This window comes from Saimiri boliviensis, chromosome 1 (assembly GCF_048565385.1).
Source record: "Saimiri boliviensis isolate mSaiBol1 chromosome 1, mSaiBol1.pri, whole genome shotgun sequence".
Lineage (NCBI taxonomy): Eukaryota > Metazoa > Chordata > Mammalia > Primates > Cebidae > Saimiri > Saimiri boliviensis.
Genome location: NC_133449.1, coordinates 90,356,969 through 90,381,533, shown reverse-complemented (window position 1 = coordinate 90,381,533; position 24,565 = coordinate 90,356,969). Strand labels below are relative to the sequence as shown.

At 48.5% G+C, this 24,565-nt stretch overlaps 1 protein-coding gene across 1 annotated transcript in view; it reads right to left on the bottom strand.

Annotated features, from left to right (window-relative positions):
• Window positions 1-22,428, bottom strand: part of KCNK12 (potassium two pore domain channel subfamily K member 12) — a 50,475-nt gene extending 28,047 nt beyond the window's left edge. The window contains exon 1 of the mRNA XM_039478501.2: window positions 21,139-22,428. Within this exon, the coding sequence (XP_039334435.1) occupies window positions 21,139-21,529 (391 nt within the window). The 5' untranslated portion in view covers window positions 21,530-22,428. The remainder of the gene's footprint in view (window positions 1-21,138) is intronic.
• Between the last annotated feature and the right edge of the window lie 2,137 nt (window positions 22,429-24,565).

Below are 24,565 nucleotides of genomic sequence, written 5' to 3'. Positions count from 1 at the left end.
CAAAAGTCTTCGAATCCCTTTTTATTCTTTTGCTTTCTCTTACACCCTACATCTAATCCAGGAACAAATCTTGCCACCCTACTGTCAGCACTTATCCAGATTCTACCACTGACTTTTGCTTCAGGCCATGAGGTCATAGCTGAATCCAGACTCCCCTCCCACCATAATCAACCAGGAAAGTGGAGAAAGTCTATGAGACAATTATTTTCAGACACTGGAAAACAGGTAGCTCAGAACTATGGTCCCTGAGAGAAGGGAAACAAACAAGGTGAGCCCTTCAAAAGCCCTACTTTTTGTCAGGTGGCAGTTTTCAGACAGCCATGGGAGTGGCAGAGATCCAGACAGAGCCCAGCACTCTTGCTGAATTGAGGGGAGACATTCAAGTTCAGGGAGGATAAAGCAGCTGTCACTGCTTAACTGCTATAACTACTGTGGAGTATTGGGGAGGAAGGAACTACCAAGAAATAGAACTCCAGAAATCTACTAGGGGTCCTTCTTTGTTATTCACAAAGCTCTGAATAACAATCTGTACAGGTATAGGATAAAACCTAGAAAAAAACAAGACCAAGAAAAGCAACTTCCAGGAAACAACAATTTCCAGAGAGCTGTAAACCGAACAATTCTCAGAGCCCTCACAAAGCCAGGAACCACCTGAGTTCCGACCAGTCACAGGTGGAAAGGTTTCACTGAATCCACAAGGCATTCAGTAGAGACCTCAGAAAGGTTATTCTTTAACAGTGTGGCTCACCTCGTCCCAGAGAAAAGACTCCTTTAGACCTGCCTTTAAAAAGCTTACAAACAAGTCTGGAAAAGATCAACTGATCTTTAAAGAACTAACTGGCAGAACAAAGTCCCACCCTGCTTGAAAGAGTACATCCCAACCAAGCATCAACAATGCAAAATTCAAAATGTTCTGATCTCTAATAAAAAATCAGATGTGCAAAGAAGCAGGAAGATGTGACCCACAAATACAAGAAAAATAGTTAATAGAAACAGACCCAGAAATGCCAGAGATTATGGAATTAGCAAAGGCATTTAAATACCTGTTAAAATATGCTCAAGATTTAAAGGAGAAACATAATGAGAAAAATGGGAAAAAAATTTAAAAACCAAGTAGAATTTCTAGAGATGAAAAATATAATGTCAGAACAGCCTATTAGAGACTGCTGGAAAAAGGCTGAACTTGACATAGTAATAGAACTATTCAAACTGAAGTACTGTAACTTAAAGACTGAAAAAGGAAGAAAAGGGCCTCAGCTACTTGTGGAACAATGTAAATTAAGACTAACATGTGTAATTGGAGTTCAAAAAGAGAGGAGAGGGTAGCAAAAATAATATTTGAAGCAAGGTCAAAGTTTTTCCAAATTTGAGAAAATTTATTAACATGCAGATCCAAGAACTTCAATAAACAGGAAACTACACAAAGGCACACTAAAATCAACTTGCTGAAAGTCAGGAATGAAGAGAAACCTTAACAGCAGCCAAAGAAAAGAGGTACAATGACAATTACTTATAGATAGAGATAAGAATAGTCAGAGCCTTTTTTTTTTTTTTTTTTTTTTTTTGAGATGGAGTCTTGCTCTGTTGCCCAGGCTGGAGTGCGGTGGTATAATCTCAGCTCACTGCAACCTCTGCCTCCCAGGTTAAGGCGATTCTCCTGCCTCAGCCTCCCAAGTAGCTGGAATTACAATCATGCACCACCACGCCTGGCTAATTTTTGTATGTTTAGTAGAGATGGGGTTTCACCACGTTGGCCAGGCTGGTCTCAAATTCCTGACCTCAAGTGATCTGCCGTCTGCCTCAGCTTCCTAAAGTGCTGTGATTACAGGTGTGAGCCACCGCACCTGGCCACAGACTTCTTATCAGAAATTATGCAAGCCAGACAATAATCTTTAAGGGGCTGAAAGAAACAAAACAAAATTTTTTAAAAACCCACACTTCAGTAAATACATATTTCTTTTCTGAAAGATGTAATCACTACTCACTGGCTCCACCAAACATGCTCTGGTTCAAATCATCATTGTCTCTCACCTGGAATATGTCAAAAGCCTGCTAACGAGTCCCCATGCTTCTCTATTTCCCCTGTAGTTTTTTTGAACAGCAATCAGTGATGTTAAGTCAGATCATGCCATGCCTCTTTTTTCTCCCCCTCTTTCTTACCTAAGTTTTGCCTCAGGATTTACTCATGCTTCTTCTCAGAACCCTCCTGTGGTTCCCCATTTCACTCAGCGTAAAACCCAAAGGTCCTGCAGTGGCCATAGAGACCCCGTATGACCTAGTCTCTGGCTACTGCTCTGACCTCACATTCTAACTGCTACCTGCCCTTCCTCCAAACACTATTTCAGACACACTGGCCTCCTTGTGGCTTCTCCAGCAAACCCTGCAAGCTCCTCCTAAGGACCTTGGCATTGGCTAGAGCCCTATTCCACCGGACAGCCACATGGCTCACTCGCTTACTTCATTCCAAGCCTCCACTCAGGGGTCCTGTCATCCAAGAGACCCTTTCAGACCACCCTATTTCCATCACTCTATTCTTACCCTGCTCTGGTTTTTACCTTTTTCTCAGCATTTACCACCACCTGACATTCATTTGTTTATCATCGGTCTCCCCCAGCTAGAATGTTGGCTTCATACAGTAGGGACTTTGCCTACTTGGTCACTGCTGTATCCCTGGGGATTTTAAGTTTTCTGGCACATAGTGGGGTGCTCAAGAAATATTTGTTGAATAAATGGATGAATGGGGAATCATGTTTTCTGGATGCCAAATTAGAATACAGGGCCTGCTAAGTGTTCTGGAAAATATGGCATGTGAAATCAGTGTTACCCCCTACCCCACACAGCAGCCATATTTCATGTTTTTCTGGAGCTCTCCAGTTCTAGACTCCTTGACACATAAAAATATTTTGGTGCTAGTCCTGGGGAAGGCAGATTATTGGTTTAAGATTGAGTTCTAGCCACAGGCTGCCCTGTGCATAAATCTAGGGAGCTACAAGGAGTTCTGAATGACATGTGTCTCACTACAGGCATTACAGAGAAAGCCTGGAAATATTACAAGGGAGTAGAGCCAGGGCCTTGTAGATACTAGCTCATTTAATGCTGCAACCTAGAGGAGCTGGGTCTCTGCCTGAAGGGTCTCATCAACTCCTTCCTTCCTGCTCCGCCCTGGGGACAGGCGGGTGGGAGGGTGGGGAGAAGGTCAGGAAATGAGATAGACTTAATCAGCATATGGCTCCGAGTCTGCAGCTAGGATGCCCTTTAGCCATCAACAGCTAAAAGAGAGTAAGTTTTATGAAAAAACATTAAAAAAGAAAGCAAGAAAATAGATGGAAGTGAAGGAGACTGTAGGGACAAAAATGCTACACACCAACCTCTGCTGCACCCCCGCCCCCACCAACTGCAGTGCCTTTCCCACCTGCAGGACACAGGGGGCTGCTCTCAGCAATCTCTGAGCAGTGAGGGGAGGGCTGACCTGCTGAGCCTAGCTTTGGAGGAGGGATAGCCTACTTCAGCCTCAGCCTGCTTCATTCCCCACTTCCTGTGTGGCTGCAGCATCTTCAACTGCCTTCCTCCTATATCAGACATGCCCACTAATCTCCAGATGCACTGTTATCCTTAGAAATCCCCGGGCCCTGGAGGGCGTGGTGGCTCACGCCTGTAATCCCAACACTTTGGGAGTCTGAGGCCAGGAATTCGAGACCAGCCTGGCCAACATAGCGAAACCCCATCTCTACAAAAAATATAAAAATTAGCTGGGCATGGTGGCACATGCCTGTAATCCCAGCTACTCAGGAGGCTGAGGCACAAGAATCGCTTGAACCTGCAAGGCAGAGGTTGCAATGAGCAGGCATCACACCACTGCACTCCAGTCTGGGTGACAGAGCCAGGCTCTGGCTAAAAAAAAAAAAAAAAAAAAAAGAAAAGAAAAGAAAAAAAGAAAAGAAATCTCCAGGCCCACGGTTAGCCCCTTTCCCTAAATCTTCCTGTGTGGGCATAATGTCAAGAAATGAGGGGGAAATAGAAAGCAAGAAGACCCAAGATCAGCAGACGTCATGTTGACTCTTGTTGAGGGCCAATAACCAAATTCTGTTTTGGTTCCTGAAAATATCTCCTACCCCTTTTCTTTTGCTCCTTTCCAAAGGCCACATGATTCCCCAGTCCCTATGCCTAGTCCCCTCTACCCAATTCATCCTGCCACAAATATTCAGCATCCTGGGCTGCTATATAAACAAATGAACGATCATTCAGTGGTTCTCAGACTATGCAAAGGTCCTCCCCACGACCCTGTGAGGTAGGCCTCATTGCGAGAGTATACAGCTCTTAGTCTAATGTGACAAATTCTGCTCTTGGTTTAAAGTGTGAACACCAGTAGCTATAAAATAAAATTATAACTCATAGATCATGAGCTACTTAGAGCACATAAGGAAACAATTCACATTGGCAGTCCTCTTGAATGAGTTTGGAATCACATAGCAGTTCAGAGCTGAATATACAAAGCACATATTCCTTAATGATTTCCCACTGATAGAGATATGTAAGGTTTTTTTTTTTTTTTTTTTTTTTTTTGACACAGGATCTTGCTCTGTCACCCAAGCAGAAGTACAGTGGTAATAAGCTCTTGATAAAGTGAGGGAACAGTTGATAATGGACTGATGTAATGTTTGAGGTGAACAACCAAAACAAAGGGACTTCACAATTCTCTAGTTGTTTGAAGGCAGTCTAGAGACTAACAATTTAGACTAAAGAGATTGCCTGACTTAATGGCATAACCATATAGTGACTAAAGCACCAGAATCTTCTTCTAAAACAGTCATCATCACATTAAACCCCTGTTCAAGAGCTCCAGTGGCTTCCTGTTGCCCCCATACCAAGTCTAAATGTTTCCGCCTGGTTTTCAAAGCCCTCCAATGTGACCTTAACCTATTGAAGCAGTTTCACCTGTCATTGTTCCTTAACTTGCTTCAGGCAGGCTGGTCCTGAACCTAACTCACACTATTCCTTCAAACCTGCCTACCCTGCAACCTGAGAGCTGGTATCAGACATACTGGAAAGAACAAAAGATCTGGGGTCAGAGAACTCGGCTCAGGGTCTAGCTTTGCTACTTAGTGTGTGAACTCAGCCAGATTATCTATTAATAAAAACATAAGTCCACATTAGAGTGCTTATGAAATACCAGGACCAAACTAAGCACCTGCATTCATTGTCTCATATAATTCTCCCAACCACCATGTGATACAGATGTTTTTATTATTCCCATTTTATAAATGTTAAAATGGAAGCTTTGGAAATTCATCTGTTCAACAAACACAAGGTACTGTGCTAGGCAATGGCAACATAATAGTGGACAAGAGAGACAAGAAGAACCCTGCTTTCATGGAGCAGGGAGGGGGTGAGCAGAGGTCAGGCCACAGACAAATACATAAACACATTATTTGTTCATGAACAGGATGATTTCCAAAAATGGTACATGCTCTAACGACAATAAGACAGAGTCGTGTGAAGGATAGTGACTGGGGGTTTGCAGGGGACACTACTGTAATCAGAGGGACCAGGGAAGGCTCCTCAAGGGTGACATTTTAGCTTTAGACATGAGGCTTGAATGTGGTTGAGAAGAAGTCTCATGCTATGACTCACAGAGCAGTGCGCCAGGCAGCAGGAACAGCACGTGCAAATGTCCAGAGGTCTGGTGAGTCTAGTGTGGCTGCAGTGTGTTGAGTGAAGGGAAAAGCAGTGCCAGCGAGGAGGCACAGGGCCAGATTATGCAGGGCCTTGAATGTCATGGTGAAGAGTCAGATTTTGTGCAATGGGAAGTCACTGAAGGATTTCAAACAAGCAAAGGACTTGGCCTGACTTCCACTTTTAAAGCTCTCTTTGGCTGTGTGTGAAGAACAGGTTGTCAAGGAGTATAGAGAAAGCTGGGGGACTGGTTAGAATACTAATTTAGTTGCCCCGGCAAGAAATGATGGTGACAGTTGGAGTAGACTGGTAGGGATGAGCAGAGAGACAAGTGGATGGAATCAGAACGTATTTTGCAGATTGAGCTGACAAGAGTTGATGCTGAATTCGATATAATAGTTTAGGAAAAAAGAGGAATCAGGACAACTCTTTATATGGATGACATTTATTGAAATGAAGACTCATGGAGCAGTGTACCAAGGAGCAGGAACAGCTTGTGAGGAAAACAGTCAAGAGTGGGATAGGGCAAGAATCAGGAGTTCTATTTTGGGCTTTTAGAAGTTCTGATACATACTGGATATCCATGTGGAGATGTCAAATGGGCAGTTGGACCCATGGCTCTGAAGCTTAGTGTAGAAGATGGGTTGTTCATCAACAGACAGACAGGTTTAAAGCCAAAGGGTGTGAAGGGGATCAGAGTATGCCATCCCCAAATATGTCACTTTGGCATAAGAATTGTTTTGAGCTGCAGGCAGTTCAGAAGCAGAAGATGCAGAGAAAGCTCCTTACCCTCCCCTATCTGCCTAAAGGCAGGACATAAATTTTTCTTTGCCAAAGTGTCCTCCTTCCCTCCCTGTACTCTTAATCACTGGGGACCCCATTATCACTCCAGAGATTGCACAGATTGAGTCCGAATAATAAACCGTACTAAAACCAAACCTTATTCTCCATTAGTTTCCCTCCTATATTTATCTTCCCATAATTTGCCACTTCTAGAAGTCCAGACTCCTTTTATCTCATCATTACTCCACAATTTATCACTCTTTATTAAGATGGTATATTAGATTCTTTTTAGGTCATTACTTTTCTATGAAGGCCTCCATATGTATATGCAATAAACCTTTTCTCCTGTTAATCTGTCTTTTGTTGGTTTAATTCAGGGCCCTATTCACCAAAACTAAGAAAATATAAGGGAAAAGCTTTTCCTCTGCAGGTGAGAGATTGTTTAGAGGCAGTGCAGAGTAAGGACTGAGCATGGGGCCCTCTCACGCTGAGAGGTCACATCTAGAAGATCCAGCAAAAAGGACCAAAGAAAGCAGCCAGTGAGAATCAAGGGAAGCATGATGTTCTGGAAGCCAAGAGAAAAGAGGATTTTGAGGATAAATGGTCAGCCATGTCAAATGTTGCTGAGATGCTGAGGACAGGGAAATCACTGGATTTTTTAAGGAAGGGAGCCACTAGGGACCTTACAATCACATAGTCACTGGAAAGGTGGGGCTGGACTCCTGATTGACATGGATCCAGGGAAGAAGAGCAGGTGAGGAAAGGAGATGTTGACTACTCTTCTGAGAAGCTTTCCTGTAAAGGAGGGCAGAGAGTTGGGGGAAGTAGTAGGAGAGAGATGCAGGGTCTATTAGGAAGGAAGAATATACATGTTTGCATACTAATGAAGTATAAATGAACAGTGCATGGGAATGAGTAATGGCAGGAACTAAGTCCTGGAGAAAGAGAAAGTGGGATCCAGTGAAGCAGGCACCTGGAAGTGGACACTTCATCCACTGTCATAGGAGAGAAAGCAGCTCCACATGGTGGGTGGATTTAGGGGTGTGAAGGTAAGAAAGTCCCCATCTGATTACTTTTATTTCCTCAATGGACTGTGAAAAAAAAGGTAATTAGCAGAGAGTGAGGGGAATGGGAGGCTAAAGGTGAGAAGAGGGAGGATAAGTGGTGGACATAGTAGGAAGTATAGTGGGATGGAGGGGTGGTGCTGCCATGTGGAGTATCCAGCTGGTACTCAGGGTCACTAATTTAAAGTTGGACCAGTCAGCATCTCTGCGTAGTTTCTTAGCCATATTCAGCTGCTTGAGAACAGATGAAGAATAAGTGGGAAGTTGGTATCTTGATAGGGGTACAAAATAGGGAGAGAGGAACAAGGAAGTTAAGGGTCTTTGCAAAGGGAATGAATCCAAGCTGGGTTAAAAAAAGAAATGCAGGCCCAAAGAAGACGGTGGAAACATAAGAGTGGGCGTGTGAATGACCTGTAGGTCTTACAGCCAAAGGATTATGATCTCACCCACATAGGGTGAGATCAAAGGATGGGAGCTGGAAGCATGGGAGGCGGTGGTCAGAGGTGAGATGTTTGGAGTCAAAAACTTTGAAGGTAGTGCAGTTACTAGTAATAGCAAGGACATAGATAGAACCAAATCACCTGCTGGGGTGGGATGGAAAGAAATATAGTTACAGATGAGATGGTTAAGGAGCCCAGTTCCTGGATGCATCATCTGTAGGAGGCTAGAGAAGGCTGGAGAGGAACTCAGTGAGGCAGGTTTCAGTGAATGGGCAGGAGATGCATGCTGGCAACCCCAGTGACAGAGCTTGCTATGGTTTGGATGTCTCCTCCAAAATTCATGTTGAAATTCAATGGCTTTTGTAAGACTATTAAGAGGTGAGAACTTTAAGAGGCCATTGGGTCATGTGGGCTCTGTTCTCATGAATGGATTAATCTCATCATCACTGGAGTGGGTTGGTTATTGCGGAAGTGGGCCCCTGATAAAAGGATGAGTTTGGGCTGATTCTGTCCCACACTTGCTCAGCATGTGACGCCTTCCATGTGGGATGACTCTTGCCAGACGCTGGAGCCTTCTATCATAAACTTCCCAGCCTTCAGGACCGTGAGCTAAATAAACCTGTTTTTTTGTTTTGTTTTGTTTTAATAAATTACCCAGTCTGTGATCTTCCATTACAGCAGCAGAAAACAGACCAAGACAAGCTAAAATTCAAACCCAAGACAGGGCTCCCAGCACTCTTTCCCTAACCACTACATTGTACCGCAAATTGTCACTTGGCAATGCAGATATCTTAATTCTTAAAATGGATACATGAATAATGCATACCTGCCTGGCTGAACAATGCACATCAAAGAGCTCTGTAAGGCAATTTCCGTATGTTAGGCATACAACCCAATCTCAGCTTGACTGAGCCGGGAGGCCTGAACAACTCCAATCAGTACAGGTGTACGACCCACTTCAGCTCTTGTTATACACACTTCTGAATTGCCATCTGGGCCATGTATATTGCTCACTAATTTGATGTTAGGGACTGAGCTGCCTGAGAGATTTGGGGATTGTGTGAAGGTGGACATGGCAGTAAGGTGGACTTCATGCAGCTACTGGGTTCCTGACACTGGTTACAAGTTACATCTCTTAACTTGTAACCAGTGTCAGGAACATAGGTTACAATATAATGGGATATGTGGCTTTGGAATGAATCCCTTTGAGAAGTGAAGCTTTCTTTTAAAAAGCAGGTCATCATCTGATTATATTTTACTTTTTTAAAAAACAGGTGCCTAGGTAGAGTTGGGAATCTTGGAAACAGCCATTCATTCAACTTTACACTGATTCCTAAAATATTTCTGTAGCCCCTCCCATGTGCCATGCCCTGTGCCAGGCAATGGAGACATGGAGGGGAACAGAGAAGACAGGGTTCTCATCTTCCAGGAACCCAGAATCTGGCAAGAGAAGCAGATGCTAAGCACACAGTCACACAAGTGATTCCATGCCAAACCAGCAGGAAGTGTGGGGAGTGACAAAGAGGGAGCTGGCAGGGGCAGGCCCTGCAGTCCCACTTCTGCACTGACACAGGCAAGGACCTCTTCCCTGCCTGCCACGGGGGCTGCCAGACCTTCAGAATTAGCTCCCATGCGATCTCAGCTTTCTCTCCAGACCTTCCATTTTAGAAGAGAACACAACAATCCAAAGCTGCAAGGCCTCCAAAATGCACCCTGCCCTAGGAAATGCCAACACACTCAGCACAGGCCGAGGCCCCTGTCTACCTTTCCCTCTCGCACCTGGGCTGTCCCTGCAGAATTCCTGGCAGGTCCTGGTGTTAGCAGCTAAACAGGCTCACACGAGGCGCTCTGAATTCAGAACACTTGGCAGCAGGGAAGGAGATCATGGCCATTTGGAAAGGATTAGAGAGGAGTCACGCGGAGTGCGATTCGGAGTTTGCGTTTATCTCAACTGAAACTTTCCAGAAAGCTGGGACAACTGATTCCAATAAAAGCTTCCCCAAGTATTTTTGGAGGCATTGTGATGGTGCTGGGCCGTGTGGGTGGGGGTGGCTTTTCCTGGTTTGTGGAATTGCATTTCATTACTGATTAAACTTCCGTCAAATTTGTGAAGCAACATCCAGTTTCTAAGGAATGTGTCATGGGCAGGTGAAAAGGTGGAACTACTGGACCGAGAGGTAGAATTCAGCAGGGCCTCCTTATGGCTAAGAGATGCAGCCAGGGCCAGGGCCAGATGGGAAATCCAAGTCAGTGGGAAAACTAGGACCAGAAGGCCTCTTAGTTCAGGACTGAACTTTTCCTACTGTTTTCTGGGGGTAACAAGGGCTGAGGCTTAGAATTGTCTAGTTTGGTTTCAGTCTAGGGCAGGGTCAGGACAAGAACCCAGCTGACTCAGAGAGCCACAGAAACAGCACTGCCAGGTAGGGGAGCTCCAGAATGAGCTGGCTGCCCTGCTGTGCACTTGCCAGCCACTGAGAGAGCATTAAAGCAATGGGCCAGCAGAGAGGCTCATGCACAGCCAGCCCCTCTAGCTGCAGGGGCGGGGAGACCTCCCAGGGAGGCCCTGGGAGGTTCTGGGAACCTGGCCTAGGCCCAGCTTGTTCAGTTTTTATTTTTCTTTGTGAATTTCCAGCAGTCCAAGGTTTTCAGTTACTCATTCATTCCATCCACTCAACATATGTGGATTAATCACCTACTTTGTGCCAAGTATTATGCTCCATGATTGACAGAAATTACCTCTTCGCTCTACTTTAAAGTAGTCATTCAATGCATAGCTGCTGCCATCATGGTTATTATCATGTTATTAATTGTAACAGTGACAAGCACTACTAAGATGTAGCTTTTGACATGGAGAAAGACGAAACTAAGTTTTCTGCATACCTACTATGTGCTGGGTCCTGGGCCAGCTTTAGATACATCTTATCCCATGAGCAACGGCTTACTTCACAGCTGGGGAAGCTGGCATAGAAACAAATAATTGTCACAGGTCTGAGGGCACTAAGAGGGACTTCACAGTAGGTCCCTCTCTAGTGACACCATTTGAGTTGGATCTTGAAGACCGATTTAACCTGGTAGAAAATAGGGAGGAAGGGAAGGGCATTCCAGGTGGAGAGAACAGCATATGCAACAGCATAGACGCTTAAATGTGAGATGACGGGAACAGAAGTTAAAGATGGCTAGAGAGGAGGGTAGCACTGGCAGGTGCTTGGTGCAAGGTCTGGGCAGGTTCTGTTCCCAGGACATGACCTTAGGCAGAGCCTCCCTCAAGCCAACCAGCCTTCAGGAGGTGAGTCCTGAGCTGGCCATGTCCCCAGGCTTTCCTTGCTGGTGTGCTTAAGGGAGGCCCGCCTGGTTTTTTCCGTTTTTCTGTTCCACCTGTCCATGCCCACTGCAGCTATTTCCAGAGCAAGGCTGAGGGTTATCAGGTCTGGGTGGGAGCTTGGTCCTCTTCAACAAGTTCCCAGAGTTCTAGTGAGGCCTGTAGGAACCACGTGCTCTATCCTCTCAGATCTGGTTGGCAGCCTCCTTCACAGAGAGGTACTAGGTGGCAAAGGATGGGAAGCAGGTGCAGCCCTCACTTCAGTGCAGCTACCGACACTGCCAGGAGTCACAGCACAGTCAAATCCCAGAGTCCCCAAACTGTGCTTCAGCTCTTGCTGATGTTTCCTCATCCATCTCCTCCACCCATACAATCCTGTAGCCCCCAGACTGGGCTGTGGTTCTTCCCGTTCTGTGGAACTGCACAATTCAGAGACAGCAGAGAAGACCTTGAGCAGTCAGAAGCCCTGGCTCTTCTGTGCTGCCATTGATTGACTTGCTGTGTGATGCCAAGAAAATTGCTTAACCTCTCTGAGCCTGTCTTGTCATCTATGAAATGGGATATCATCTTCTTTGCTGTCCTAGGATTTTTGGGCACTTGATAAAAACAGTGAACTGGCAAACATGACATGTGGCAGGGAGGTGAGTCAACCAGGGAGACCAACAATGCCTCCATTATCCCCCTCAGTCCCTAGCTAGGCACTGACTGGTGGCATGATGAAGACTTTGGAGAGGGGAGATGCTGGCAGGCTCTGTGGCCTCCCCTGCCCCAGATTCTGCCCCAGGAAGTCTCTGCCTGGGAAGGGGGTCCTGGTGCTTTCTCCACCCACCAGGGAGCTATGGTAGCCCTGGGGTGCAGGGAGCAGCAGGCTGCTGCCCAAGCTTGGGGCTGTTTGCTTCAGTGCCTTCCTTTAGTAACCTCCACCCAGCAGCCATGACACCCGACCCATCTCTGGTGGCAGGGCCAGAGTGTGGCAGGGCCTGGCCTCTGCCAGCATCCAGCTTCCCTGCTACCCTTCAGCTCCATGACCTCCCTCTCAGGCTAAGCACTGCCAAGAGGTCCCAGCACACCCGAGAAACAAGGCAGGGGTGTGGCTGCCCAGGGCTCCGCTCTGGGTGTAGGGGGCAGAGAAGCACTGGATGACATTGGTCTGACTCACCACTGAATCATTCATTCAGTTATCCACCAATTACGTCCTTGACAATAATTAAAGAGCACTGCATCTATGAGGGATGATTAAGATATTCCAGTTGAGGACCCAAAGAAAATGCATTTTCAAAAGTACCCTTCCAGGCTGGTTATGTAACAGCAAAGGACACAACATACCCAAGAGGCAAAAACCAACCAGAGTGCAGCAGATGACACACTGCAGAGGGGCTGAGGCCCAGAGGACTGCACTGTGCACAGGGTGGTATGGCCGGGTAAGCTACAGGGAAGGAAACGTGCCTTGGTCTTCCTCCTGCACAGAAAGGCAGGGCAGGGCTTGCCAACAGGGTTGCCGAGATCTGGGCAGCTGATGCTACTCAGGGTTACCAGGGACTGCACCCATGGGTTAGAGCCTTCAGTCTTTAAAGTAACCCCATAGGGTAAGAACCATCATGGTCTTCACTTTAGAGAGGCAGCAACTGAGGCAAGGAGAAGTGTATCTACTCACCGAGAGCACATAGTTTGAATATGGCAGAATTAGGACGTGAATCCAGGCAAGGAGGCTGGCTGCAGTGCTGGTGTGTTTAGAGTCTACACTAAACTATACTGGAAGGATATGAGCCAACAGTCCTCCCAGCTATGAGAACATCTTAGCTAGAAGGGGCTCAAAGGACCTTGGACATTCCATTCTTTTAGTAAGGGAGAAACTGAGGCACTGAATGGTGATACGTCCTGCCTAAAGCCACGCAGCCAGTTAGTGGTAGAGCCAGGTCTAGACTCCCAGCGCCTAACTCACCGCTGTTCTCTCTACCCTAAAGACTCCAAGTGCATCAGCATTGATATCGCCAGGAGCTCATGAGGAATGCAGGCTGTCAGTTCCCACCCCAGGCCTACTGAACAGAAACTGCACGGTAAGCAGATTCCTAGGTGATTAGCAGGCACCTTACAGTTTGCATGCTATCCTACCCTCCTGGTCTGTAACATCTGTTGCTGTGAGTATAAAGACACTGTGTTTGAACACTGTAAAATCTGCATTTACAAGATTCTGGATGCCTCACTGTGAGGTCACCTGGGAATGAGATCCTCTGGGATCTGGAGGAAGCAGATGGAGGAGAAACCCCAGAGCTCCATTTTTCTAAGGCCCAGGCACAACAGTTACCATGGACCTAGTAGTAAGCTAGGAACTCAGCCATGAGTTGAGGGTTGTCAAGTGCAGGGTGGGGGCAGCACTCACAGAGTCCAGAGCATTCTCCACCATAGCCACTGGCCACTTGGAGAAGGGACCTAGATTCCCCTGGTAGGTGGCTAGGGTAGAACTTCCGGGGGCCAGAGTCTCACAACAGTGGTGGCAGCCAAGAGTTGGCTTGGGGTGAGGATCAAGAGGCTTCAGTACCCTTCTCCATTCTCTACCAGCACCTCCCCAACCTCCTGGAAAGTGCTCATCTTCCTGCAGTTTCAAGCCCCTCCACCCCCGGCTCCCCACCAACTCTCCCTGTTCAGAAACTCTGCTCCTGCCTTGAGTGAGGATCAGAGGGTGGACTCTGCCCAGAGCACCCACCTCGGGCTCCACACACATTCTGGGTTGCTGGCTGGTGGCCCCACGAACGGTTAGATCCTGGAAAGTCAGTGGAACTGGACAGAAAAAAATGTAAGGGCCAGAAAGCTTGGGGAGGACTCCAGAGCTGGGGGTGACCACAGAATAGACCAATGGCCTTTTGTTATCTCTGAAATCCTCTGGATCTGAGGCAGACAAGCAAGGCAAGGGAGTGCCATTCCAGGTGTCCAGGATGGGGACCCTTACCGAACACTTACACGAGGCTACCACTACCATCCCCAGATCAAGCAGGAGTTTTTACCCAAAGGCCCCGACTGCCCCCACAAGTCACTCGGTCTGCCTTCTGCTCCTCAGACACGCACCCTTCTCTCCAGCTCCTCCCGAGCTGTGTGCAGTGCAACTCTCACCCCTACCGGGAAGCCTCGGTGCCTTCTCAAAACGGTGCTGGATTCTCTACTTGTCTCTCCAGATGTGCAGTGTGTGTGGGTTCGTGCATGCTGTTTGTGAGTGTGAGAACTATGGGTGTAAGAAAGGGTGTGGGACAGAGCTGGAGAGATACACCTACCTTTGGCAATACTGACGCAACTCAGGGAGGATGAGAGCTCAAGCTCTCAGTGAATGCCCCTCTGACTTGCTGGGTAACTTGGGCAACCTCTCCTCCTCTCTGAGCCTTGTGTAAAATGAGAAACGAGGTTAAATTCACCCTCCTCAGACTGGTCTTGGAGATGCTCTAGGGTTCCTCAGAGAAGACTTCAGAGAGTGGGCAGCATCCAAGGAAAGGCCCACTGGTGCTGGCTCCAGCCCCAACCCCCAATTACAGCAGCTCTGCTCCTGTTTTCTATAATGGGCTAATTGTTGGCTTTTGTTGACAAAATGGTCTACATGCCTGGGGAAAGTTCTGAAGGATCTCTGTGGTGCTTCCAGCTAGAATACTCTAGGAGTGTTATCTTTGCTCCTGTAGGCACAATTCTGAGCTGTTCAAGGCTGGGGCCCTAGGGCATAGCCAAGACTGATTGGAAATACGTTCTCTCTCAGCTGGCTTGGCCCAGGAATAGTGGCAGACCATTTCTGGGAGCCCACGGGACAGCAGGAGAGTCCAGGTATCTTTCTTGTCTCAGTCTTTGATGGCCTGGCAGTGCCCCCACCTTTTTTTTCTTCTTACCTTTCTCCACTCACCCAGAACTTCCCAAAGGAAGCTGCTCTCATTAAAATAAGGGAGGCTGAAGATGCTAAGGCCATAGCCTTGTTCAGGAGGCAGCTCAGCTTCTGGAACTAAGTGCAATCCTGGAGAAAACCAAGTAGATGTGTGGCCCTTTTCCATGGAGCAATTAGCTGGATAACCGTCCAGTCGCTGCTAGGCTTTGTAGAGGCATAGGCTCAGATACGAAGAGACCAGGCAGTCTCTTGCTCCAAAGGGGCTGGCCACAAGCACCATGAAGACAGCAGTACCCATTGACTCAGCAATTTTACCACCTGGAAGTCATCCCAAGGAGATATCGCAGAAAGAAAAGGCCATCTTGCATAAAGATAATCACGGTGGCATTACTCAAAATAGCCACAAACTGGGAAACACCCAGCAATCCAGCAATAGGGGTAGTGAATTACAGAACATTAACTATATGGAATATTACGCACCCACTAAAATCTGCATGTGAAGGCTATGTGAAAACACAGAAACAATATCGATAATACAATGTTAACAAAACAGAAGCAGCTTAGTACATACCAGTTAGTTTCCTTTCTTTTTCCTACAAAAGGCATAACAAGGAACTGTAGGGGAACCTACAAACATGAAGAGTTGTGTTAGTGCAGTGGTATCATGAATAACTTGTTCTCCCATTCATTTAATAAACAATTATTGTTTACTATGGGCTGAGTCTGATGCTGGGTGCTGAGGATGGAGCAGTGAATGGTAATACATTTCCTGCTCTCTACCCAGAGTTTCAAATTTAATGAGATATTTTCTTCTTAAATGTCCTTCAAAGCTGCCATAGCATCATCTTTCAATAAAAAATAGTTGATGAGACTGGGCATGTTGGCTCCCGGCTGTAATCCCAGCACTTTGTAAGACTAGAGTATGAGGATTGCTTGAGCCGGGAGTTTGACACCAGCCTGGGGAATGTAGCGAGGCTGTCTCTACCAAAAAAAAAAAAAAAAAAGAAAAAATTAGCCAGATGTGGTGATGTGTGCCTGTGGTCCCAGCTACTTGGGAGGCTGAGGTGGAAAGATTACTTGTGCTCAGGAGATTGAGGCTGTGGTAGGCTGTGTTCACTCCACTGTACTCCAGCCTGGGCAATAGAGCAAGACCGTGTCTGTTAGAGAAAAAAAAAAAGCTGATGAGACAAATATGCAAGGAAGGGTGCGCCTCTCCTTCTGGATAATGTATTTTATTCCAGATATCAAAACTATCTTCAGCTGGATTACATACATGTTAGAAGAAAGTTGAATGTAAATGTGGTAGTGACATTTTTGGGCTTATAATGTCTTAGTTTCCTTTGTAGCAAAAACAGTTTTTAAAAACCCATGTTGAAAGAGAGGGAAAAAGTTAGGATTTGTTACTAATCTCGTGGCTGAATAATTAAGTGTGCCTAATTCTGAAAGTAGCAAGCTAAATTATGCAGTGCCAAAAGTGACAACTCTCATACCTACACCATCCCATCTACAGCGGCATGATTTTAGCTTTATAGCTAAAAAACCCTGCCAGAAAACCTAATAAAAGGAAGCAAAAATATTTCTGTTTATATCAAGCTGCCATTTGAGAAAGATTTTAAAATATGTTCTTTCCTATGTGTAAATTTGACAGCAGATGCATAATTAAAACCCCAGTGGAGAGTTTCCATTTAATCTTTTCAAAGTTAACCGACAAACATCTTTAGGATGTGAAGTGATGGGTTAATTCTCTTTGGATTGTTTGGAATATCTCTGAGCTGGAATACTCCCTTCAAGAATATTGTTTCATGCTAAAAGAACACAAGACACTATCTCTGTCTTTAGTTCATAGAATCACAGGATGTGCAGACGACAAGGCCAAGGCATCTGTGATGAGTGATGGTTGTCTAGATGTTTGTTAATTGGGGAAATGAATACATAGATACGTTCACATTAAAACAAACTAGATTTCAACCCCTAGGGAATATGTCATATAGCGTAAATGGGAGAAATAATAATTACCCAGGATTTCAGTTCAGTATAAGCAATCACTATGAATAATTTAGACTACAAAGTGGATTTTTATTTCGCTTGAGTTATTCAGATTAACTTTCTACACAGCCTAAACGACTGCTGAATAATCACAGGCAAAATTTTCCACTGGTACTGCACTGTGTAGACACACGTGTATCTACACGATTGCAAACTGCCCAGCTGTGGATACAGGACTCTGTTCAAACCAAATGTCAGGATAAACATTCTACATCATCATAGCGTTCCATGTAACCTTGAGTACACATAGCCATACCTGAACCTTTTATTACATCTTCGACCAGGTGAAAGCCCATTCCTGCCCCTTCTTCCCTTCCTCTATAAACATGTGCTCTCAAGAGTGTGTATGCCTTCATGCACACACACATGTGCACACATACACACACTGGTGCAGAAAAGGGCAGAAATCAAGTGACTTCTGTCCTTAGATCCCAGTTTGCCAGAAGTTCTTACTTGTTAATGCCTCATCTCTGCCCTTTATGCTGGCTCTTGCCTGACTAGCTAAGACCTGCCAGATGCTTCTAACTTGTCTGACCTATAAGATCTGTCTGATCCTTCAAGTTTTCTCTGGAGTTAATCAGTTGATGACCTGACCAACAGACCAGCAGACCAGTCCCTGGCCTGGTCACACACACACAAACAGGCACACACTCACACACCTCTCTCTCTCTCTCTCTCTTTTTCTCATTCAGACAGACAGACACATACCCTTTATTAAATACTTTAGTTTCAAACAAGAATGTTCCAACCAATTATATGTATGAAATTGGTGGATACTGCACAACTTGGTTTCTGGACCTAGCTGAACCCCTCATTAACTGTGTGACCATTGACAAGTCCCCTAACCCTGTTGCCAAATAAGACTGGACTAAAGGTCCCTTTCTTGTTCTAATCCTCTTCAGTGAGGATGGTGAAGATATGTTGCTCATAAATGCTGTGATCCGGCTGCCCATGTTGGAATGTGCCTTAATCTTTGCCATGTAGAATAAGCTTTAACCTTTCAAAATACAGCCTGATACACACAATCATGTTATGGAATGAATGGAAGCGAAGATTTTCTACACTAAAGTCTAGATGAATAATATAGCTGGGTCTACACAACACATACACACACACACACACACATACACACACACACACACACACACACACACTCCCTTTTGATTAGGCAGTATACATAGCTGAACCAAATCATTTTGTTCCCTTGAATTCCATAGCACTGTGTGAACCATATACACTGTGATACTCACTCATCAAATAAAACTGAGTATGTGCTAATTTTCCTCTTCATTGGATAAAGAGGCAGATAAAGAATCCTGCCCATTGTGGACTGAGCTTTGGCTCCCTGATCTGTTGAACCCATAAAAGCATCAATAATAATAATAATAATTGTCTCTGACGATTCAGGCTATTTAAGAGAAAGGAACTATGTAAGCAGAAAAGAAACTGACCTGTGCAGATCTTTACTTAAATCTCAGCCAAGAGCATTTTGCAAAGAGAAGGCTGAAATGCCAATTACACTACTTGGAGATTCGGCAGAACTTATCTGACTGGTGGAAGTGACCAATTTGAACCACTGACCCCATTAGGGTGATAACCAGCAGAGATCCTGCTACCTGTGTGGCTGTCATGGCATTCTCACAGAGGGCTAGTTCAATCCTGAGGCTGGTTTGAATGTTTCCCTGCATATTTTGGAAGCAACATGCTGGGTCACTCGTAACATAACCACATGCTTCAGTGTAGCCCTCCTACATTGCTTGCCTACATCTGAAAACACAAATCAAGAAAGAGAATATAGTTCCTTTCCACTTGACTAAAGAACAGCCAATCCTGCCAGTAGACTAAAGGCTGGGGCATGGAACAATTTCCCAACACACTGACTTGATTTTGTGCAAACTGCTGAAAGAGAAGTGTTAGAAGCTGTGGCTGGGCTCAGAATCAGTGCCTCCAAAGAGGCACCAAATGATATATTGGTGGAACTCATCAGAGACCACAGGTCATTGGAATGGGGCCTTATTTGGATGGACTCATGGCCCAAAAACAAAAGGGACACTGCCAACAGCTTCCCCTTTAGCCTGTGGATTCCATTAGGAAGCCGGAACATGTCAATGGGGAAAAAAATGCTGTGACCACCCACTACGTGCACAGGTGCCTCTAGGTGGAAGAAAGGGAAAGGGCATGTTTACAAAACGAAGAGCACAAGTCAACAATGAGCTATGGATGCATGATGTCATCCTCCAAGACTAAGCATCCTTAGTACTTTTAAAGCACTTAAAAAAAAAAGAAAAAACTCTAGTTGCTATAGCAACTTGATGCAGCTCTTAAAAGGGGATTTTTTTTTGAGGGGGTCATTTTATATCTTCTATCACCATAACAACATGATATAGCTTTTTAAAGGGTATTTTTATCCAATTTGTGTGTGCTTTGGACTTGGGCCATATTTGCCTTTTCTATTTAAAATAATCAGATCAAGCATGACACATGAAAAATCATTGAAGGCAAGGAAGTGCTTTCATAGACTATACATATACACTTAGAGAGACATCTCTAGCTGCTCATATGCTGCACATGGAGGCAGCCTCTCTCCCTGCCTCCAAGCAGCCATCTGCCATGGCTTACCCTGGTCAGTTACAGTCCATACCTCTGTCTGAACTGGCATACTAAACCACTCCAGAAGGTGTGTCTTTGAAATCCCTCATTTCTCAGCCCAGCAAATCCAGCCCCCTCCTTCAAAACTGCAAAGCAGGAGACAGTGCCTTGGGGTGACTAGAGGTGTGACCAGCCAAGTGCCTTCTTCCATCTTGGGATTCAAAGCAGGAGTGGGGGACACACACAGCCTTGTCAAGGTAATAATCGTGTATTTCTGCTGCACTCCATACAGGTGAGTAACTGAGGGTGGGGGCTTTGTTTCACATGACACCCAGGCCCCAGGGAAAGTGGGGGATGGGGAAAGTGAGTGAGAGGAGAGGAAAAAAAGAGGAAGGAAGGGGTAGATGGAGAGCAGTGATGGCTCCAGAATTTCTCCACAGCAGCTCAGAGACAGCAATCTGGCCACAGAGAGAGGGGTGGGGGCTTGAAGGACTATTTACACAGCATTCTTCATAAGGTTGAGAAAACATGAACTGTTTATACCCCAAAATAGGGAGAAAAGATGATGGAAAGAATAGGGGAATTATCCCTGCTCCCAGCTACCCCTTGCTACCACTAATGGTTGGAAAAAGTGGCAAGGGAACAAAGAAAAGGTCAAGAAATTGGACAAGAGGCTGGGAGTTGGGGGAGAGCGGAATGAAGGGAGGCAGAACAGCAGCAGCTGAAGTCCTGGCCTCAGGCTAACGGGCTTTACTTTGGGGGGCGCGTGAGGGGCGGTATAGATTATAGGAGTAGCAGGTGGGAAGGAGATCTAGGGAAAGTGATTCTGGGGCAAGTGGTCCCCCTCTCCAGGGTAAAGGAGTTAGAGGCCACTGGAGGGGGGAAACACAGGGTAAAAGAAGAAAGAGGGAGAGACTACGAAAAGAAATAAAAGCACCGAGGGTGGAGGGAGAAGGGTTTTTGAAATCATCCTGGGGAGGAAACAGGCCCAGGGGTTGTGGATGGAAAATAGGAAAGAACCCGTAGCCCTTGGCAGGTATTCTTAGAGCAGAAAACGGAGGCTCACAGAGGTCAGGTCACGGAGCCGGACAGTGTCAGAGCGCAGGCGGCCCGGGCTCTCCCCATGCAGGCACACTGCCTGGCGAGTTACCGCTGGTGAGCGCCAGAGGTGGGCTTTCCTCCCGCACCGAAAGCCGGGAAAGAGAGAGGGCAGGGGCGGGCGGAGAAGAGAGGGCGAGACAAAAGTAGGCAAAGGGACGTTGGAAGGGAAGGGCGAGCCGAGGGACGCGGACCGAGCGGCCGAGCAGCAGAAAGGGCGGCAGGTGAAAGGCACCGAGAGGAAAGTCGCGCGGGGGGCGCGCCGCTCACCTATGGTTGACACCACGGTGCCCACGAAGTAGAAGGCGCCCGGGAAGTCCCAGCGCGGGCGCAGCGCGTCGGCGCGGACGCCGGCGGCCAGCGCGGCCTCGTAGTGCCGGAGAAAGGCGCGCAGCTCCGGCTCGGCCACGCCGTGCGCAGCGCTGAAGTTGCGCAGCGTGGCGCCCCAGCGCGCCCGCGCCTCCGCCTCGCCGGGGCTCTCGAGCGCCGAGAAGACTGTGGCACCCGCCACCAGGTAGAGGCCGATGAGCGCCGCCAGCAGCACGAAGCGGCCGGTGTCCTCGTTGAGGTGCGAGCGGCGGCAGCAGCAGCAGCAGCAGGAGGGGCGCGGCAGGCGGCGGCGGCTACGGCGGGGCGGGGGCCGGGGGCTGCGGGAGGACATGGTCCGGAGCTCAGCCCCGGGGCCGAGGCGGCGCTCGGGGCCCGGGCCGCGACATCCCCCCGGCGGGAGCAGGAGCGTGAGGATGGTGGCCAGGGGTCCGGGGCCGCCGCGGAGCCCCTCGCCGCCTTCCCAGAGCCCGGACGGAGGGGCACCTCCGCCTCCTCCCGGGCGCTCAGGCCACACGCGAGTCTTGCGGCCCAGCGGGTGCCCGGGCAGGGGCGCTTCTCTCCGCGCCCCGACGCCTCGCCGGCTCCCGCGGCTCCTTACCCGCCGCCCTCGGGCGCGGGGCTCCGCAGCTAGGCCCCTGCCGCCCCGTGGCCGGCGTCCGCGGGGCCCCGGGCCTCATACTCCTCTCCAGACAGGCCGCGGGCTGCGGGCGGGGTGGGCCGTGGAGCCCGGGCGCCTAGGACCGGGACGCTGCAGCCGGGCACGGAGAGAGCCCCCGGGGGCGTCCCATGAGTCGTTCGGGCTCGGCGGCTCCTATGTGCGGGCTGCGCGGGCAGTTCTGCTCCCGCCCCCGGAGCTGAGCTGGCGGCGTCGGCTTCGGAGCCTCGGAGCCGAGCCGAGTCCGGGGAAGCGCTCCTTTCTCAGCTCTAGTCGAAGAGCCGCCCGGCAGGGAGAGGCGGAGTCACTGGCGCCCGGGGCGGGGTGTTGGGGAGGGATGAGTAGGGACAGAAGGGAGGGGGTGGAGAGTTGGGCTGCTGCGATGCCTCCCGGTGGCTCTGGTGGCACTGATGCAGGGCACCGGAGCAGGTGTCCGACTGCGGTGCTGGCTACCACCCCGCCGGGGAACCTCGTCTTGCCCCTCCCTGCGCTTCTCCTCCGGAGTCCCTCCCTTATCTCAAGCCGCGGTGAAACTTTGCTTAACTTGGTGATGCTCCGAGGTCTCCAGGGCTGGGGGCCGCGCGACGCGAATCCCCGACACTGGGCTCTCAGGCTCTAGACCGAAGTTTTAAGTTCCCCCTTCGCTAACTCCTTTGCTCTGGATAGAACCTCGGCGCCAGGAAGCAGCGGGTTCCATTGGAAACCGGGAATCGGGGAGAGGCGATCTCTGGGCTCCGAGCGACCCCGGAACGAGGGCGTTTGCTCCCCCTCCCGACCGAGCGGGCGGCCGGCGTCAGCACCGCGGACAGCGCATCGGTGCGGCAGCTGCGGCCGGGCGCGCGCAGCTCGGGTCGCAGGGATCCGAGGCCGGGGCGAGGCTGCTCACCCCGATGCGCTGTGCTCCTCAAACCCTCCCTGTTTTCCCTTCTACCTCCCGTGTGCACCCCCCACCCGCCACCCGAGGCAGGTGCGGTCGCTGAAGCAGGCTGCTGACAGGGCGGGGACGCTGCGGAATAGAGACGGAGGAGGAGTCAAGCGCGGGTGGGGGACCAAGGTGCCACCGGAGGAAAAAGCGCCCAGGCCCGGGGACTGCCGGGCTCCTCGCGCCACCCCAGCTCACCGCCTCTCTAGCCCGGGGCAGGGAATAAGACCCTGGCTGCGGTAGAGAGTAGAGGAATAAAGGAAGTGTAGAGGAAGCTCCAGTAGCAGCTCCCCTGAGGCCAGCGCGGAGGCTATGGAACGCCCCGGGGAAATGGTCGCCCCCTACGCCCCACCGCGGCAGGAAAAGACTGCAGATGCCCCGCGCGGCTGCCGGCGCTTCTCTGCTGGGCACAAGCAGGCTTTGCCGGGGCCACAAAGTTCTGGCGAGCAACACCCTCAGTATAGGCAGAAAATCATCCTCTTCGGGCACCAGCTCCTTCCCTGTCCTCCCCCTTACTATAGACTGCAGGAAGAAGGACCCTGGTGATGATATGATGGCAGAAAATAAAAATAACAACGATGACTGTGCTTAGACATCCCAGGTGGGTGAGGGGTGGCAAAATGCAAACTCCTGCCCCCTGCCTGCCCGCCACCCCCCGCCCCTGCCACCCACCCATTTCTAATCCGGGGCTGTCTGGCTTCCAGAATAGGAAGCATTCCAGGCTAAGGTCAACCCAAAGGGGTGGCAGCAGCGCCAGTCAATTATGGGTTACAGTACTAAAAGTGTTCCCTCCACTACTCACTGAGCATTTCACGCCTTTGAAACCAGGGCTGGTCACAGAATGAGAGGTGGGCTGCAGGACAGGAGAGCTGCCCAAAGCTGAAAGGCATCTGACTTGGGATGTTGATTGTCCCAAACCAGGGGGCTTTGGCGATTGGGTGTTCCCAGATATGCTGCTCCAGTTTATAGATGGAGCCAAGTACACTTTCCTCTGTATTATGGAGAGATGGGTAGAAACTCCAACACCACCATATCAGAACTAGGCTTCCTGGCACTGGATGGCTTGTGGCTAGTTTTGCAGGGCTCTTCTTAGAATGGCACAAGCGTGTCTCTGTGTCAGGGGGAGAATATCTTATCCACCAAGAAAACTGAACCAACCTCTTTTCTGGAGCACAGTACAAGGTGTATACAAATACAAAATTGAATTATTGCAGACTATTATTATTGCCAAAACCAAATCACCTCTTTCTCCAAGGCTTTGCCTCCACTGGACTCCCCACAGATGCTTCCCTAGGCCCTGTTTCCCCAGTAACCCCATTCATATAGCTTCAGCACACAGTGAGGACAGCTCTGTCATGGACCTCTGGGGCTGGATTCTACTTGGCTGGTCAGCTCTTGACAGAAACCCTGAGAAGTATCATTCTAGGAGTTGCCCCGGAGACTCCAGATGTAACTGAAGGGCATTGCCAGGCTTCTCAGAGGCTGTCTTTGCCCAGACTCCCCAAACAGAGACAGGGTGCTTCGCTGCAGTGTTCTCTGCCTCTGGGACCAGTTCCTTGCCCATTTGGCAGAAGGCCTGTCTTGTCCTCCAACTTGCTATTTTAGCTTGATTAGCAGCAAATTTCTGGCATCAATCTCGGCTCCGAATGACCTAATCAATTTATGTAATAGGGAAATGATGAGTTCCCTGCACACAGGCACAGGATTTTTAGGGAACCAGCCCCGTGATGAATGCGGTGTTTGCCCACTAAATCAATATTTAAGCTACTGACTTCCAGCTGGCTATGCTC